Source organism: Taeniopygia guttata, chromosome 28 (genome assembly GCF_048771995.1).
Source record: "Taeniopygia guttata chromosome 28, bTaeGut7.mat, whole genome shotgun sequence".
In the NCBI taxonomy this organism is placed as follows: domain Eukaryota; kingdom Metazoa; phylum Chordata; class Aves; order Passeriformes; family Estrildidae; genus Taeniopygia; species Taeniopygia guttata.
Genome location: NC_133053.1, coordinates 1,586,906 through 1,604,599, shown reverse-complemented (window position 1 = coordinate 1,604,599; position 17,694 = coordinate 1,586,906). Strand labels below are relative to the sequence as shown.

At 61.5% G+C, this 17,694-nt stretch overlaps 3 protein-coding genes and 1 long non-coding RNA gene across 7 annotated transcripts; 3 read left to right on the top strand and 1 right to left on the bottom strand.

Annotated features, from left to right (window-relative positions):
* The first annotated feature begins 1,421 nt into the window (after positions 1–1,421).
* Positions 1,422–2,939, top strand: LOC115490917 (CTD small phosphatase-like protein 2-B). The gene is made up of 5 exons (XM_032743807.3): positions 1,422–1,526; positions 1,618–1,697; positions 1,775–1,901; positions 1,994–2,089; positions 2,646–2,939. Exons 1-5 carry the CDS (start codon positions 1,422–1,424, stop codon positions 2,706–2,708), a joined length of 471 nt encoding a protein of 156 aa, XP_032599698.3. The 3' UTR covers positions 2,709–2,939.
* A 591-nt stretch (positions 2,940–3,530) lies between these two features.
* Positions 3,531–13,214, bottom strand: PCSK4 (proprotein convertase subtilisin/kexin type 4). 3 transcript variants are annotated; one of them, XM_072919280.1, is made up of 15 exons: positions 11,435–13,214; positions 10,268–10,372; positions 10,092–10,187; positions 9,086–9,214; positions 8,208–8,284; positions 8,027–8,115; positions 7,321–7,493; positions 7,035–7,247; positions 6,185–6,285; positions 5,819–5,922; positions 5,609–5,726; positions 5,305–5,475; positions 4,992–5,116; positions 4,022–4,141; positions 3,531–3,949 (listed from the first exon to the last, which is right to left on the bottom strand). In XM_072919280.1, exons 2-15 carry the CDS (start codon positions 10,367–10,369, stop codon positions 3,603–3,605), a joined length of 1,965 nt encoding a protein of 654 aa, XP_072775381.1. In that variant the 5' UTR covers positions 10,370–10,372; positions 11,435–13,214; the 3' UTR covers positions 3,531–3,602. The 3 variants fall into 3 exon arrangements, with proteins under 3 accessions (XP_072775381.1, XP_030112657.4, XP_072775380.1); XM_030256797.4 differs by lacking the exon at positions 11,435–13,214 and adding an exon at positions 10,782–11,042; XM_072919279.1 differs by lacking the exons at positions 4,022–4,141; positions 11,435–13,214 and adding an exon at positions 10,782–11,046.
* On the top strand, positions 8,402–9,278 carry LOC140680759 (uncharacterized). Its single transcript, XR_012052140.1, has 2 exons — positions 8,402–8,545; positions 8,855–9,278. It is a non-coding gene; the product is annotated as an uncharacterized lncRNA (long non-coding RNA).
* REEP6 (receptor accessory protein 6) lies at positions 11,108–17,648 on the top strand. Of its 2 annotated transcripts, XM_032743816.3 has the most exons (6): positions 11,108–11,347; positions 13,214–13,307; positions 14,600–14,738; positions 16,232–16,400; positions 16,568–16,635; positions 16,950–17,648. In XM_032743816.3, the coding sequence occupies exons 1-6, from the start codon at positions 11,233–11,235 to the stop codon at positions 16,965–16,967; spliced, it is 603 nt and encodes a 200-aa protein (XP_032599707.3). In that variant the 5' UTR covers positions 11,108–11,232; the 3' UTR covers positions 16,968–17,648. The 2 variants fall into 2 exon arrangements, with proteins under 2 accessions (XP_032599707.3, XP_032599708.3); XM_032743817.3 differs by lacking the exon at positions 16,568–16,635 and having other exon boundaries at positions 11,111–11,347.
* Positions 17,649–17,694: the final 46 nt, after the last annotated feature.

Below are 17,694 nucleotides of genomic sequence, written 5' to 3'. Positions count from 1 at the left end.
GTGCCCCCACCCTATAAAAAAGCTCCCTCCCACCCCAGCTTAATTTGGGGCTGCTGGGGGGGTGGGGGATTTTGTCCCTGGCAGGGTCCCACCATGGCGGGTTTGGGGACCACCCCACGCACAAAGAAACCCCCCAGGGAGGAGCAGGGGCTGCCGAGCCCCAGGGCTGCGGTTCGGGGTCGGGCCAGGAGCCGGCAGAGAGAGGGGGAGCAGGGGGAGCGCGTCCCGCGGGGGTGGGCGCGGGTCCCCCCCTCCCCCGGCACCCCCGGGAGGGGGCGGCTGGTCCGGCGGGGACCCGACGAGAGTCCCGGCCCCGGGGGAAGCGGTGAGCGCGTCCCTGCCCGGGGAAATCCCTGCGTGGGGCAGGGGGGGCTGTGCTGACAGGACCCCTCTGCCCCACAGACCCTGCGGGACCCCCGGCACCGCCCTGCCCCGGGGGCTCCTATTTCTTTGGGCTCCCCGAGGTTGAGCATCAGGACGCTGCTGTCCCTGCGGCCCCCAGCCTGTGAGTGTGTGTGTGGGGGTCCCCATAGCCCCCCAATATGTGTGTGGGGGGGTCTAACAGCCCCCCAGCACCACTGACCCTCTGTTTCCCCCTCCAGGCCGAGCCCCGGGGCGCTGACCCCAGCGAGGGACGGGCCCCGCAGGGTGCGGAGGAGGCTGCAGCACACCCTGGTCCTGGAGCTGGTGAGATGGGAGGGGGTCCGGGGGGGCTCTGCAGCACCCGGGGCTGGGGGCTGAGCCTGTTCCCTGTCCCCAGGATGGCATCCTGCTCTACTCCTCCCTCCTCGCCCACGGGCAGAAGGATGCCACGGCCACCTTCACCACCGACTTCCAGGCGAGTTCCTACAAGGTGGGTGCCCCGGGGTTGGGACAGCGGCTGTTGAGTCTGGGGGGGTTGGGGGAGCTGTGATTTGGGGCTGTGGATTGTTTCAGGGAGCTCATGGGCACTCTGTGCCCCCTTCCCCGGGACCCTGTGACTCTGTCAGGATAACCCTGGACCCTCCTTCCTGCCCCAACGGGGTTGGTGGAGAGCCAGGGAAGCCCACCCTGTCCAAAACCTATACAGACCCCTGACAATTCCTGTTCTTCCTCTTTTACCCCCTCTCCACATGGACATCACAGAATAAAGAGAGCTGAACCAATTTATATTAGGGTAAGAGCCTCTTTTGGGAATCTTTGCCCTCTCCTGATATTCCTCCCCTCACAGCCTCGGATCTCTGGGCTAGCCTGATTATTCGGGGGCTGTGAGGGGGGGAACGTCAGTGGATGATGTGGCTCTTCACTGCCACCCCACGTGGCCTCTGTGCCAATGTCCCTTGTGGCTGAAGGGGAAGGGGCTCCGAAATCCCATTGTTAAGGGGTGAGGGATCCTGCTGTGAGGGCACTGATCCCCCCTTGGGGCTCCCCTTGCTGTCTCAATGGGGGTGCTGGAGGTTTCCCAAGATGCTGTTCCCTCCCAGGTCCACGTGAAGCTGCGTCCACATGTGCAGGAGTTCTTGGAGAGCCTTTCCAAGACCTACGAGGTACCCAGAGCCCCCCAGCTCTGTGGGGTGACCCCTGGGGGGTGGGGGACTCGAGCAGCCCACGCAGGGACCTTCACCCTCTCTCTGCCAGATCATCATCTACACCACTGCGAAGAAGGACTATGCCAAGAAGCTCCTGGAGGTGCTGGACCCCAAGAAGAAGCTGATCAGGTGATGGTGCTGCTGGTGCCCCGCTGGGGACCCCCTGTGTGCCAGGACGGGGTCCCCACGGCTCTGTCTCCTGCCAGGCACTGCCTCTCCCAGTCGGATTGTGTCTGCTCCCAGGGCTGCTACTGGAAGGACCTGACCTGCCTGGGCAGGGACCTGGCCAGGGTGGTGGCCCTGGACCACACCATGCAGGGATTCCCTGCCCAGGTAGGGCAGCGCTGCTCCGGGGGGGTTTGCGTGTCCCAGTCCCCGTGTGGGATCCCTGTGCGGGATCCCACCTTCTCCCTGTCCCCCCTCAGGCTGCCAACTGGGTCCCGGTGCCACCCTGGTCTGGGGACCCTCAGGATGAGGAGCTGCTGCGCCTCATCCCACTGCTGGGCCAGCTGGGCCAGGAGGTAGGACCGGGAAGGGACGGGGGGATGGGGACAGGAAAGGGACATGGGGATGGGGAAAGGGATGTGGGGAAGGGGATGTGGAGATGGGGACATGGGGAAAGGGATGTGGGGATGGGGACAGGAAAAGGGACATGGGGATGTGGGGAAGGGACGTGGGGATGGGGACAGGGAAGGGACGTGGGGATGGGGAAAGGACATGGGGATGGGGACGTGGGGAAGAGGACAAAAAAGGGACGTGGGGAAGGGGACAGGAAAGGGATGTGGGGATGGGGACATGGGGAAAGGGATGTGGGGATGGGGACAGGAAAAGGGACGTGGGGATGGGGACGGGGACAGGGGGATGGGGACAGGAAAGGGATGTGGGGATGGGGACAGGATGGGGATGTGAGGACAGGGAAGGGATGTGGGGATGGGATGTGGGGAAGGGGACAGGAAAGGGATGTGGGGATGGGGAAAGGACATGGGGAAGGGGACAGGAAAGGGATGGGGACATGGGGACAGCAAAGGGACAGGCCCTCTGGCACAGCCCACCCCTACCCCGTTTCTCCCCCTGCAGGAGGACGTGCGCCCCGAGATCCAGCGGCAATTCCAGCCCTGCCAGCTGCCCACTGAGGATTAGGCCTGCCTGGAGGAGCAGGGTGGGGAACAGCTCAGGGAGAAGCTGTGCTGGGGGCACCCAGGGCTGGATGGTTGTGCCAGGATCTCCCTTGGTGTTTGCAGGGTCCCAGCTCATCCCTGGGGGCTGGGGGTGACCCCAAGGAGAGCCGGGGCCTTTGGAGACAAAGCTCCATCCTGGCTCCCTCCTCCCCTACTCTGTGAGGTCCAGCCAAGGTTTTCACGGTCATTATAAGCTTGGAGAAAGGTCTGGCTCTGCCTCAATTCCCAAACCTCTTCAGCTGAGCAAACACGCTGCGCTGGGGACAGCACAGCCGGGGAAGGGGGGGACACAAACCTCCCCCCGGTGTCCTGGGGCAGTCCAGGGTCCTGGCACGGGGCTGGTGGCTGGCAGCTCTCCCTGTGCCACCCGTGCCCAGCGCTGTGGCTGCTGCATGCTGGGGCACAGCTGCCACTGTGCCAGTCCCTGTGGGACAGAGTGACCGGGGCACAGCCACCTCGGCACCCCTTTTTTAAGGCCTAAAGCTGCTGGTGAGCAGGAGTTGGGGACTCTGGAGGGGTTCTGGGCTGGCCTCGGCTGCCTCCGCCCTGGCAGAGACCACTTGGGCTCGTGGCCGGGCTCCTGCTGTGTCCATGTGGGCGCAGCTGTTTGGGGACACGTCACACACATGTCACATCTTGTCCCTCTGCACCTGGGAAAGGGCACAGGGCTCCCAGCCCCCCGGGGATGTCTCTGTCCTGTCCCCTCACACAGCTGGACACGGGTGGGACCATCCCAATCGCTGCTGGGAAGGGAAATAACCATGGGGAGGGAGGAGAGGGCGGCTGGAAAAGCAACAAACCGGTTTATTTGGGATCCCTGCTCTGCCCAGGGCTGTCCCTGCAGCCCAGGCTGGTGTCACTGTGCCCTCCTGGCACGGAGCAGCGGGCGACAGGCGGGGTACAGCAGCGCTGCCAGCACCAGGCTGCCACAGGCCAGGCCAGCGAGGAGCAGCAGCGCCCTGGGCAGCCCCCCTGGGCTGGGGGAGCCCCCTGAGGGGTCCTGGCAGCTGTGGGTGACATCCTGGAAGGTGTGACCCGAGGGACAGGACGTGCAGTTGTTGGCCAAAGCGCCCTGGCAGGTGTAGCAGGAGGGGTGGCAGCTGGCACAGACGCGGGCGGTGTCCCCACGGGTGGCTCCGTAGTGGCGTGGGGGGCAGTAGGGCAGGCAGGAGCCGTGGTGGGTGTACAGGGAGCGGCCACAGTCTGTGGAGAGAGGCTGGGGTGAGGCCTGGGCAGCGGAGCATTGTCACTGTGTCCCCACAAAGCCTGGCTCACCCTGGCAGCCTCCCTGCTCGTCCCTCCTGAGGCACTCGGTGCTGGCGGTGGCTGCGGAGCGCCTGGCTGGCATGTCCTCGTCCGTGCCGTGCAGGTGCAGCGTGAAGCTGGTCAGCCGGCCTGGGACACGAGGGACAGGGGCTGCCAGGTGAGGGACAGGGGGCTGGAAGCTCTTGGGGTGTGTCCTGCTCCCGGCCCTGTGCTGGCCAGGTGTGGGAACCCAGGGCTTCCCTCTGGCTGCCCTGGGACCCTGGCAGGGGTCAGGAACCCCCCTGGACAGAGCCCCCAGAGACACTGTCTGTGATCTCTGTCCATGGAAAAGAGTTTTCAATCTTACAGGATCAATTACCAGCTCTGAGTGTTTGATATCAGTAATAATTAAGTGTGGCACGGGTGCAAAGGTAAAATTTTAGGATTCTAGATTAGGGGTCCAAAGGGGACAAGATGGAGGAAATTGGGTGTGCCTTGTCCTTTTTCTCCTTCTTCATGCCCTCCATGTTTCACTGTGGTGTTGGCATTTTTCTGTTGGTTCAGGCTGGGGACACACTGTCCAACGTAGGTGACAGATATTGGCACGTTATTGTAAATCCAGCACAGGTAGTTTGTGGTATTTAATGTTTGTAACATCCCACTGAGGGCAGAGCCCCACACGCTGCCCTGCAGGACAGAGCTGCGGCAGGGCAGCAGAACATGTTAGAGATAAACTGAATAAACAACCTTGAAACCAGCACAGACCAATTATGGCTTCTGCTTTGGCAGTGGGGCTGACACACAGAGACTTTTACAATCTTTGAATCATCAATACCCACAGATTCCAACATCCATGGAGACCCTCAAACACCAGAGCGCTTGTGGCCAGGAAGGAGAACCCAACAAATTGCCCATCCATGGGGTGGGGGGGGGGAAGAAGCATGACCAAGCACAGGGTGACCCCAGTAAAAATGGGGTTCCATCTCCATGGGGCACCCACCTGTGTTCTGGGCATCACCCCTGTTCTCCAGCTGGAGGGTCCAGATCCCCTTGGGGTTCTCATCCCAGAAGTGTGTGGACATGAAGGTCCAGTCCTTGTAGCCGTCCTGGCTGGTGTCGTAGGGGCTGGAGGAGGAGAGCAGAGCTGGGAGTGCCAGCCCGGGGGTCTGCAGGGGCAGGGTGTGACCTGAAGGGTCACCCTGTGCTTGCTCCGAGGGGGCACTTCCCAAGGGGCAGGGCTGCAGAGGAGTTTTGGGCTCAGTGAGCCCTTTTTTGGGAGCCTGGGGAGCGCCGGTGCTCCCGTCTGTCCTTACCGCACTGTCACCAGTGTGGATTTGGTCCCCATGGGGCTGCTCAGAGCCACCAGCAGGTCCCCCCTGCGGCTGTAGCTCAGGGACAGCTGCACCTGGACGTGCTCCAGGGAGCGGATGCTCTTGGAGCAGGAGGAGGCATCCGTGGAGATGGTGAGCCTGGAGCCGATGTCCCTGCCGAGGACACGCTGCAGGTGAGGAGGGCAGTCCCTCCCCTGCCAGGGGGCTCCAAGCACAGCACAGATCACTCTTTGGTGGGCACAGCAAGTCCCCATGGGAGGCTGGAGCTGGGGTGACTGTCCCTTACCTGGGCACCTGGACAGCCTGGATGGAACACTTCTCCTGGGGCCGCGTCCCCGTCCACGTGGAGGCCGCCTGCACCAGCAGCCCCGCGTCCAGCAGCCCGTAGCCATAGTAGTGGCTCACTGGGACGAGGTGCCACCCAAGAGAGGGACCCGTGAGCCCCTGGGTGCCACCAGGGGGCTGCTGGAAGGTGTTGGAGGGGCTCTGCACTCACCCCTGCGCCCGGCGCCGTTCTCAGCCCAGTCCTCTGCCTGCAGGTGAGCGGGTCTGGAGGCCCTGATGATCAGGTGCTGCAGGTCACGCCAGCTCAGGGCTGGGCTGGAAGCAAGGAGGATGCAGGGCAGAGGTCTGGGTTAGTTTTTAACGAGGAGATTTGGTTCTTCTGGGGTGGCAGAGCAACCGTCAGCCCAAGCTGATCCCCCCACAACCTCCTTTGGTGCCAAAACGGGAGCAAAGAGCTCCAGGGGACAACCCTCCTGCTCTCCCATGGCCCTGGGGGAACCCAACCTTCCTGCTGCCCCTCCCCTTTCTCACCCCCTGCTCTCCCTGGGTGGTGTCCCTCTGTCTCGGTGTCACCTACTTGGCCTCCAGCGCCAGGGCCACCATGCCCGCGGCCAGCGGGGCCGAGGCGGAGGTGCCGGTGTGTTTGTCTGTGCAGCGGTGGTGCAGGTCAGTGGTCACCTGGGGGGACAGGGGGGGTCTCAGGATGGTTTCCAAGAAAGCTGCCTGCAGTTGGGTACTGTTGTAAATGAAAATTTGTCCAGCCAAATTAATATGAAAAAATAAAGTATTCGTTTTGCAATCCAATTCTACCTAGCCAGCCACAAGGAAAGAACAGAGCTGAGCCCGGGGTGGGCACCAGAATTCAGCCTCAGCAGAGGTTTTCCTCCATGCCCACACACCTCCATCCTGGCACAAGTGGTTTTTATAGGGAAAATTCCTCCTGAGGCCAAGATTTCAGCAATCAGTTTTTTCTTCTATTCAGAGTCTATATGTTAATAAGATTCTCTTTTTTTGGTGATGAGGGAGAACAAATCAGTGCCCGGAGTTTGTTGAATCCCTTGATGAAATTTATGGGAATTCAGGAACGCTGTATTCACATGGATCTGCCTCAGGATTTCCATGATATCCATCTGGGGTTGTTCACACAATCAGCACCTGGGGTTTCTGTATCTCCCCAGCCATGGCCCATCTCCTGGCCAGCCCTACCTTCTTACTTGTAAATCAGTTTCCAATCGTTCTAACAAATATTCAATATCACATTAGATGTGCTATATGTATGAATTATATCTACTACACATAACAGGTCCCTTCAGCAAATTCTCCTTTCGGGACACAGACCCCGAGCCGAGGCGGGCGGGCAGCAGCCCGGTGCTGGGTCGGTGCCTGGCCCGGAGCTGCGGCTCTGGCAGAGCTGCTGTGACACTCACCATCTGCACCTCGCTGCTGGTCCTGCTGCTGTAGGTGGTGGTGAGGATGGCGGGGCAGCTCTCGCCGTAGCGGGGCCGCTGCCCGTCCCCCAGGACGCTGCCCACCGACACCGTGTAGATGCTGTTGGTGTACCCGTCGCAGTTGCAGTTGTCGTAGTTGGTGCCACCGTTGCCCGAGGCCCAGATGAAGATGGAGCCCAGCCCACCCCGTCCCTGTGGAAGAGCAGAGGGGGGTGAGCAGGGTGTCCTCGTGTCCCTGTGACCCCCGAGGCCAGGCTGGGCTTACCTGGACCACCCCTCTGTGGAAAGCGGCCGCAGCCAGGACTCCCGGCCCGTCCACCGTCCTGCCATCGTCCTCGGGGCCCCAGCTGGCGCTGTAGATGTGGATGTGCTGGGGCTGCAGGCTCAGGGCCTGGGCCTCCACCATGTCCGTGATGGAGCCGTCCAGCATCCGCACGCCTGGGGGACGGCACCGGGCGGGAGAGGCCGAGGTGGCTCCGAGGGGACGGGAGCCACACACGAGCCACACCGAGGGCAGGGCCCGGAGCTTTCACTGCCCCTGCCCTAAGGAGATCCCCTCGTGTCTGTGCCCTTCCCAAAGCTCCTCATTAAGCCTTTTGTAATTAAGCCCAGTGAACGCTCCTGGCTTTTAATCCCCCTTTGCCACCTTCACTTCCACAGCAGAGCCTGAGCCTGCCCTGCTGGTGTGGGCTGAGCATCAAAGCCTTGGCAGCACCGAGCCTGATGTGGGGCAGCACCCACCTTGTGAAGCCCAGAGCAGCCCCACCTGAGCTCCTGCATCTGCACAGGGGGCTGGAGCTGATTTCTAAATTCCTTCCCAACATCTCCCCTCTAATTTTGGCGCTGTAGGCGATGCCGGCACCGCAGGTGTGGGGCAGCACCCACCCTGCCCACCCCTGTAAAGCCCAGAGCAGCCCCACAGGGGGCTGGAGCTGATTTCCAGCTTCCCTCACAGAGGAGCAACATCTCACCTCCGATTTTGGCGTTGTAGGCGACGCCGGCACCGCAGATTCCGTTGTTGGCCACGGCTGCCACTTCCCCCGCGCAGCGTGTGCCGTGCCTGGGGGGGACACAGTGACCCTGAGAGGGGTGGGGGGCCTGGGACAGCCCCAGAGCTGACCCCCCCAGTGTGGGGGGCTGGGCAGGACCCACCAGTTCTTGTCGCCGTCGCTGTATCGGGGCTGGGGGTCGGGGTCGTTGCTGTTGAAGTCGTAGCTGGCCAGCGGGTCCTGTTACACGGCGAGGCAGCGGCGTGAGCGCCCGGCAGGGCTGTGACAGCTTGGCACAGGCGCCTGGCACCCAGCCCGGCGCTGGCACCGCCGAGGGACCCGCCTGCCAGCCCGGGGGACAGCGGGGCCCCTTCGTGCCCAGCTGCTCTGGGAGCTAAACCGAGTCCTGAGAGGGAAGGGAGCTGGGCAAGGGGCTCAGCCCAGAGAAAAGGAGGAGCAGGGGGCACAAGGACAGGAGAGAACAGCCTCAGGCTGTGCCTGGTGGGACCTCAGCAGGAATTTCCCCATGGAAAAGGCGGGCAGGCCTTGGCAGGGGCTGCCCAGGGAGGTTTGGAGTCCCTGGAGGTGCCCACGGAAGGGCTGGAGGTGGCACTGGGCGCTCTGGGCTGGCGAGAAGGTGGGCACAGGTTGGACTGGATGATCCTGAAGCCCTTTTCCAGCCTGGGTGGCTCTGGGGTTGTGCAGGAGGGGCTGAAAGCAGCACAGCTTTGCTGTTTGACAGAGGCCAGCCCTGAGGGTGACCCGGGAGAGGAGCCCTGGCAGAGTTCAGGACTGTTTGTCCTTCCCCAGGAGGGTTTGCCCGCTGTGCTGCCTCTGCAGCTGCTGGAATCACACCTCTCCGGGGGCTCCGCTGCGTGGACAAGCTGGAACATTCCCCAATGTGAGATTGCACCGTGGGAGGCTCCAAACCCTGGATCCAGCCCTGGAGGGGCCGAGCTCCCACCAGGAGCGCTGGAGGTGGGCTGAAAGCATCGACCCCCCCTCCCTGGAGGAGCAGCTCCCTGGACCCCCCATAATTACGTAGTTGGCGGCCAGGTCGGGATGATCCTTCTCCAGCCCATCGTCCAGGACAGCCAGCACCACCCCCAGCCCCGTGTAGCCTCTGCTCCAGGCCGTGAGGATGTTCAGGTCGGGATGGACGTCGTTGTTCTGGAAAACAGATTAAATCTGATCACCAGCCGGGGTCACCTCGCGGAGCCCTGCTGCCTCATCAGTGCCGGCATTAGTGGCGGTTGTGTCTGCGTGGGGCGCTGGGAAGGGCACTGCCAGCGGGCACGGAGGGATCCTGCCCTCTGCTCGGCCCTGGAGGCGCTTCTGGGGCGCTGTGCCCCCATATCTGGGGTGCTGTGCCCAGTCTGGGGTGCTGTGCCCATCTCTGGGGTGCTGTGCCCAGTCTGGGGCGCTGTGCCCATCTCTGGGGTGCTGTGCCCATCTCTGGGGCGCTGTGCCCATCTCTGGGGTGCTGTGCCCATCTCTGGGGTGCTATGCCCAGCTCTGGGGTGCTGTGCCCATCTCTGGGGTGCTGTGCCCATCTCTGGGGCGCTGTGCCCAGTCTGGGGTGCTGTGCCCATCTCTGGGGTGCTGTGCCCATCTCTGGGGTGCTGTGCCCATCTCTGGGCTCCTTGGGACGTGCAGCTCCCAGAGTGGGTCCAGTGCAGGGTCACAAGGTTGAGGAAGGGATTGGAACATCCTGACAAGGAAAAGCTGAGGGAGTTGGGGCTGTTCAGCCTTGAGAGGGGCCCTCAGCCCTGCGTGTCCCTGGCTGCTGCCCTGGGAGGGCTCAGGGCAGGGCCCATGCCCAGAAATGGCACCAGAGGAAGGGCCAGGGACTGATCCCAGGAATTCCCCTGCACAGAGCCCAGAGGGGCTGTGGGGTTTCCCTCCCTGGGGATACCCCAGAACAATCCAGACCCAATCCTGTGCCCCTGGGATGGTGCTGAGCAGGGAGGGGGCACTGGCTGTGCCACTGCTCCCCTCCATCCCACAACAGGGGTGGGGATGAGGAGGGGAAGCAGCCGGGTCTCACCATGTACCACTGCTTGGGGAACCAGGGGTCCGTGGGCACCACTCCCGTGCCTCTCTTGGAGCGTCTTTTCACCGTCTGCTGCTCAAACCACAGGACCTGGGCGGGGGGCAGCGCTGTGGGCACCGGGCTGTGCCTGCCCACCGCTGTCCCCTGGTCCCCCAGACCTTCCTCCCTACCTGGGGGTCCCTGGTGAGCCGCATGTGCCACCCCCAGTGCCGGCTCAGGGCTCTCTGCCGGCTGCCGCGGTGGCTGAAGTGATGGAAGGGCTCTCCCTCCATCACCTGCGGGCACAAAGAGCTGCTCTGAGCTTTTCTGGGGCCCCAGGGGTTTGCAGGTCACAAGGGTGGATTGAACACGAGCAGGACAGGCAGAAAGTGTCACTTGGGGACAGCGCCGAGCCCTGGGGAGGGGGTGGGTGCCTCGGGGGTCCCTCGCTGACCCCTGCACGCTCAGAGGCCGTTTGCTCTGAGCCCGGGGGGACGCTGGCACAGAATTCCCACATTCCCAGGAAGGGTTGGAGGGGAAGTGTTGAGCAAGTGTTGGACGGGGCTTGGAGCAACGCGGCCTAATGGAATACGTCCCTGCCCATGGGACAAGCGAAGGGGACGAACACCGGGCGGCTACCAGCAAGAAGACCGGGCCAAAGGCACACGGGGTGGGCCGGGCCCGCCTTCCCCGCCCGGGCCGCACCTGGCCCAGGTAGAGCAGCCCGTGCCGGCGGGCCAGAGCCCGGGCGTCCCTCCGCCCCGCCGCCACCCGCACGGCCCAGCTGCTGAGATAGACTCGGGGCTTGGCAGGGCCCGGAGGGGCGGCGGCGGCCACCGGGAGCAGCAGCGGGAGCAGCAACGGGAGCAGCACCGGGAGCAGCACCGGGAGCAGCGGCAGCGCCGGGCCGGGCCGGGCCGCCATGAGGCCGCGCTGCCATGGCAACAGCGTCGGCCCCGCCCCCCGCACGGCCGCGCCTGATTGGCCCGCTGATCCCAGCCCCGCCCTCCCATTGGCCGCGCCCCTCCGCTGGGCACCGCCCCGTTCCCGCTGGCCACGCCCCCGGACACGCCCCCAGCGGAGCGCTCACCGGGCCGGGGTCGCACCGGGGCCGCTCCGGGGCCGCCGCCGCCGCTTCACCGCCGCCACCGCTGCCATGGGCTCCGTGCAGCAGCGCCTGGAGCGCTTCCTCCACAGCCCCGGCCCCATCGGCGACCTGCTGGCTCGGCTGGAAGCCCGTACCGGCGTCCAACGGCTTTACCTGGCCACAGGTGCGACCGGTACCGCGGGGCCTCCCCGGTTCGCCCCGGTTCTGTCCCTTTGTCCCCCGTATCGTGGGTGTCTTAGCAGCTGCTCACCGTGGCTCTGGGCTCAGCACGAGGGCACGGGGAGGGCAGGCAGGACCGCGCTGGTTTGGGGGTGCGGAGGGGGTGGGGGTGCCGGGGGTGACATCGCTGTCACCGCGCTGCCCTCGCCTTCCGCAGGCACCGAATCCCGGAACCCCAAAGCTCTGAAGGGTCCGAGTGTCAGAGGTGTCAGAGAGACCCTCGAGACCCCTGGCCCTGACGGGGGGGTCCCTATTCTGGGTGAGCCCCCAGATCGTGGTGGGTCAGATGGGGCACTGGGGATGGCAGCTCGTCCCCGTGTCCCACCGGTGGGACCGTGTGGATCCGCCCTTTAACCGGATCCCTGTTGTTCATTAATGAGGAACCAGCCGGATTCTCCCCAGGGATCCTCCTCCTGGCACGCCGTGCCCCCTCTCCTCTGACCCTCGGCCCTGTGCCCTCTCTGCCAACTTGAACTGGCATCCTCCACGTGCTCCAGTTGGAGATTTGGTGCCACTCAGGCATCTTCCAAGCAAAACAATCCCGGGGATTTGGTCAGGCTCAGCCGTGATGGACTTTGGGGGTAGAACAAGAGTGGCCCCACCAAAAAGGGATGGTTCCACATTCTGGGTCCCTGTCCTGGAAAGGAGAAGCTGTTGCTGAACTAAAAATTCCCAATTTCTCCCTCCCATAGCTCTGGAGCAGTCCCTAATTTGTGTTTGAGCCCATGGGCTGGGGTTTGGAGCAACCTCTGGGCAGCACCACCTCCAAGCTGCTCCCTCAGCGAAACCTTCCCTGGGGTTTTGCTGTTACATAAATTTCTCTGGGAGTTTAAATCCAGCGAAATCCCTTCTAAGGCTCTTGGGGAATGAAACCCAGCACTGCCTGGACCTGCCTGCCCTCCTTGGAGGGAGGTTTGGGATTGTTCCAAAGCCACTTTGCTCCTGCCCAGTGTCCCAGGAAAGACCCGGAGCTGTGGGTGCCCTGGAGCTCAGGCCAGGAATGCTGCCGGGAGCAGAGCTGGGATTATCCACTCTCAAAACCCGAGCAAGGACTTTAATTCACCAGCACAGTCAGGTTAATTCCCAGTTTCTCGCTGCTGCTGGAGGAGTTTGTTCCGGTGGGACACACAAAGTGCTCCATCCCGAGTATCCCTGAGGTTTTCCTGCCCAAAAGCTCCGTGTCCACCTTCTCCCAGCTCCTCTGCAGCCTCCTGCGAGCGTCCCGAGCGTCCGGGCGCTGGGCAGGCTCCAGCCCCTGACGGCTCCAATTTTAATTGAGCGATCTAATTGAGCGGCAGGGCAGCAGGATTGGATTGCAGCTCCCAGGGGAGCTGAGCCTTCCTCTGCCGGGCTGCTCGGCCTCGAGCCTTCCTCTGCCGGGCTGCTCGGCCTCGGGAGCGCCTGCTCGGGGCTCAGGGCTCGTCCTTGAACCGGAGCTCCGGGAATTCCCGGCGGCTCCGGGCCCCGCGCGGGGGGAGCCGAGCGGAGCCTTGCGGAGCCGAGCGGAGCCTTGACTTTGGACCATAGGCGTGTTTTCGGCGTCTCCTGCCGCCCTGGCTCCGCTCAAGGGGCGAAAGTGCTGCGAGATTGGGGTGGTGAAGTCCCATCCCAGCCAGGGGAGGGGGTCACGGCTCCCTCGGGGGGGAGCAGCCTCCGCCGCGTGCCTCGTTCCATCGAGCACCTCCGCCACGTGGAATTTACCCCCTGGCACACGGCCCGTTGCTGCTCTGGGATGAGAATCCCGCTCAGGAGACCGAGCGGGGTCTCCCCTGGTGGCAGCAGGCTGCAGAGCATCCCCTGTGCCCCGCAGGCTCCCTGGCTTTCCTGGGGCTCTACCTCATGTTCGGCTACGGCGCTTCCCTGCTCTGCAACCTCATCGGCTTCGTCTACCCCGCCTACCTCTCGTAAGTAGCTGGCCCACACCTGGAGAGCGCTCCCTGCCCTTCGCTGAGGGTCTCCCTGCTCGGCCCAGAGGCGATTATGGCTGGGAAGCACTTGAGACCTTCCTGGAAAGGCTGGGAGCGTGCCAGCCCAGAGCAGCCAGTGGGCAGGTTCCCTCCGGGCTGGGGGATTTGGGAAGGTGGAGCCAGCCCAGGACTGCAGCAGCCGTGTCCTTCCTTTCTTCCTTCCTTCCTTTCTTCCTTGTTTCCTTCCTTCCTTCCTTCCTTGTTTCTTTCCTTGTTTCCTTCCTTGTTTACTTTCTTCCTTGTTTCCTTCCTTACTTGTTTCCTTGTTTCCTTCCTTTTTTCCTTCCTTCCTCTTTTCCTTCCTTTCTTCCTTCCTTCCTTGTTTCCTTCCTTCTTTCCTTCCTTGTTTCTTTCCTTGTTTACTTTCTTCCTTACTTGTTTCCTTCCTTACTTCTTTCCTTCCTTGTTTACTTCTTTCCTTCCTTCTTTCCTTCCTTCTTTCCTTCCGTTCTTTCCTTTTTTCCTTCCTTGCTTCCTTCCTTGTTTCCTTCCTTTCTTCCTTCCTTCTTTCCTTGTTTCCTTCCTTCCTTCCTTCCTTCCTTCCTTCCTTCCTTCCTTCCTTCCTTCCTTCCTTCCTTCCTTCCTTCCTTCCTTCCTTCCTTCCTTCCTTCCTTCCTTCCTTCCTTCCTTCCTTCCTTCCTTCCTTCCTTCCTTCCTTCCTTCCTTGTTTCTTTCCTTGTTTCCTTGTTTCCTTCCTTCCTTGTTTCCTTCCTTCCTTGTTTCCTTCCTTCCTTCCTTGTTTCTTTCCTTGTTTCCTTGTTTCCTTCCTTCCTTGCTTCCTTCCTTGTTTCCTTCCTTCCTTCTTTCCTTCTTTCCTTCTTTCCTTCCTTGTTTCTTTCCTTGTTTCCTTCCTTGTTTACTTTCTTCCTTACTTGTTTCCTTCCTTACTTCTTTCCTTCCTTGTTTACTTCTTTCCTTCCTTCTTTCCTTCCTTCTTTCCTTCCGTTCTTTCCTTTTTTCCTTCCTTGCTTCCTTCCTTGTTTCCTTCCTTTCTTCCTTCCTTCCTTCCTTCCTTCCTTCCTTCCTTCCTTCCTTCCTTCCTTCCTTCCTTCCTTCCTTCCTTCCTTCCTTCCTTCCTTCCTTCCTTCCTTCCTTGTTTCTTTCCTTGTTTCCTTGTTTCCTTCCTTCCTTGTTTCCTTCCTTCCTTCTTTCCTTCCTTCCTTCTTTCCATCCTTGCTTCCTTCATTGTTTCCTTGTTTCATTCCTTCCTTCCTTGTTTCCTTCCTCAGCATCAAAGCCATCGAGAGCAACAGCAAGGAGGATGACACCATGTGGCTCACCTACTGGGTGGTCTACGGCGTCTTCAGCATCGCCGAGTTCTTCTCCGACCTTTTCCTCTACTGGTTCCCCTTCTACTACGCCGGGAAGGTAACGGCGGTGCCGGCTCCTCCCGTGCCACGGCTGCACAGGAGGAGCTGAGCTGCTCTGCTGGGCTCTGAGCACCGGGTGGAGATGCCCAAAGAGGCTCCCAGAAACAGAGGCTAGATGGTGTGAAAGGAATAAAGCAGGGATTTATTAAAAACCTTCCGCAGGATCCACCTTGGGCAGTGTGAGAGCCCGGCCGTGGCTACACCCAAGATGGACCCATCCGGGTCTTGGCTTTTCACACTTTCTAAGTTTTGGTCCATTTTGGGGTGAATTGCCCAATTCCAGCTGTGGGTTATGCCGTCCCATGCACCCAAGTTTGCTCTCCTAAATTTGCTGTTGTTGATACTTTTTGGGCCTGAAGCTGCAGCGGCGTCCTTGGTTCTGGCGCTGGAAAAGGATTGTGTGCCTGAGCTGTGAGGAGAACTTGCTGTGAAGTCCAGAGTTATAAATTAATGCAGTACAGAGCCTGGAATACGTGAAAGCTGGAACTGAAGGCATCAGAGGGTGTTGTGTCATGGTCAGCTCCTCTCATGCGATACCCTGAGCGCAGATGTGCTGGGCGGTGAGGGACGAGAACGGGCGGCTGCTCCCCCTGTGAAGCTCTGCAGCCCCGGTTATGGGCGTGGGGACAGATGGAGGCGACACGGGACTTGGGGGTGAACAGGATGGATTTATTCACTGAGCCCCAAGACCCTCCTGGGAGGGCGAACAAAGGTTTTATACCAGAACTCAGGAGGAGGGGTTTAGGAACAGCAACTAATAGGGGAATAGCAGGGGAGGAGTTTGGGGCAGGACTAACATAGCACAAACCTATCAGGGAAAACAGGGGAGTGGAGTAACACAAAGTAACCTATAGGGTGTTGAGCCTCACTAAATAAACAGGGAAGGCTCTGGAAGCAGGGGAGGGGACTAGTAGGAATGACAGGGAATGTTCCAGGGAAAGGGGCAGGGAAAGGGAGGATTGACATCTTGGAGAGGAGGGGGTTAGGGATGAGCTAGGGAAGATTGACAGCTGGGGAGAGGAGGAGATTATGGGTGGGGGTATGAACAGGCAGTAAACAAATATCAAATTAAATAAAAAACACACCACCACATCTCCCCCTTTGTTTTTACAAAAGAAAGGAGAAATCTGCGGTTTAAGGAAATTAATACAACATGCAAATAATGTAAACTTCATACACTAAATACAACAAAATTATATCGTAACCTTACCAATCACTTATATAAAAGAAGGAGAGTTCTGATATTTAAGCAAATTAATATAGCATATAAATAATATAAACTTCGTTAACAAAATACAACAAGAGCTAGGGAGCATTGACAACTGGGGAGAGGAGGAGATTATGGGTGGGGGTATGACCAGGCACTAAACAAATATCAAATTAAATAAAAAACACACCACCACAAGCTCAGATCCTGGGACCTCCAGTGAGCTGCAGCCTTGGGCACTGCTGGGTGGCCCTGGAGCAGCTGAGCCCCTGCTGTGCCCGCAGTGCCTGTTCCTGGTGTGGTGCATGGCCCCCGTGCCCTGGAACGGCTCCCAGGTCATCTACCGCACCATCATCCGGCCCTTCTTCCTCAAGCACCACCGCGCCGTGGACAACATGATGGGTGACATCGGCACCAGGGCCCTGGACGCGGCCTCCACCGTCACCCGGGAAGGTAACTCCGGTCCCCCGTGTCCCTCCTGCTCCGTGTCCCGCTTTGCCCAGCGAGCTCGTTAATTGGTAATTACTTCTGGTGCCCGTGGGCCCAGCCCCGTGCCAGGAGCCCCGGGGGTCGCGGTGCCCTCTCTAACCTCTCTCTCCTCTCTGCGCTGCGCGGTGCAGTCCTGCAGACTCTGGCCAAGAGCAGAGCCCGGCTGGCGGCCGGGGTGGCCCCGCAGCCCAGCCTGCCCGTAGGTACCGAGCGGGGACGGGGCCTGCTCCCAAAAACCGCTCTGCTCCCGCACAACCGGCCCGTTCTCCCGTGGCGTGGGTAGAGCAGGCGCTTCCCTCCCGCTTCTCCGTAGCCAGACCCCATCCGTGCGTCCATCCGCGTGTCCATCCCTGTGCCCACGGTCCCCTCAGCGCTGTTGCCGACCCGGGGCTCCCCGGCAGGACCGGCTGTCACCGCCGTGCCCAGCGGGACGGTGACGCGGGGCCGGGCAGTGCCCCAGGACACCGGGCACTGCCCCCGGGACGGGCACTAACGCCATCCGTGTCTCCGCAGGCGTCAGAGCATCCCTGAACCTGACAGAGTTAGTGCAGAAGGCGAAGTGAGAGGGGCACCGGGGCCATTGGTACCGGCACTAACAGCGCCGGTACGGGCATCGGTACCGGCACCGTGCTCCCGGTACTGATACTGGCATCCTCCGTTCTGGCACCAAAGTTCCCCATACAGATGCCGGTACCGGCACCGTGCTCCCGGTACTGGTACCGGCATCCTCCGTTCTGGCACCGAAGTTCCTCCTACCGGCACTACAGACGCCGGTACCGGCACCGTGCTCCCGGTACTGGTACCGCCATCCCTCGTTCTGGCACCGAAGTCCCTCCTACCGGCACTACAGACGCCGGTACCGGCACCGTGCTTCCGGTACTGGGACCGGCATCCTCCGTTCTGGCACCGAAGTCCCTCCTACCGGCACTACAGACGCCGGTACCAGCACCATGCTCCCGGTACCGGTACCAGCATCCTCCGTTCTGGCACCGAAGTCCCTCCTACCGGCACTAAAGATGCTGGTACCGGCACCGTGCTCCCGGTACTGGTACCGGCACCCTCCGTTCTGGCACCGAAGTTCCCCATACAGACGCCGGTACCGGTACCGGCAGCATGGCCCTGTTAACGGTACCGGCCATCCCGGAATCCCGAATTTCTCCAGTCCGAGTCCGTTGTCCCCCAGCCCCCCAATAAACCCCGGTGCCCACCGAGCGCCGCTCCCGCCCCGCGTGTTCCGTGACACCGCGCGGCGCCTTTA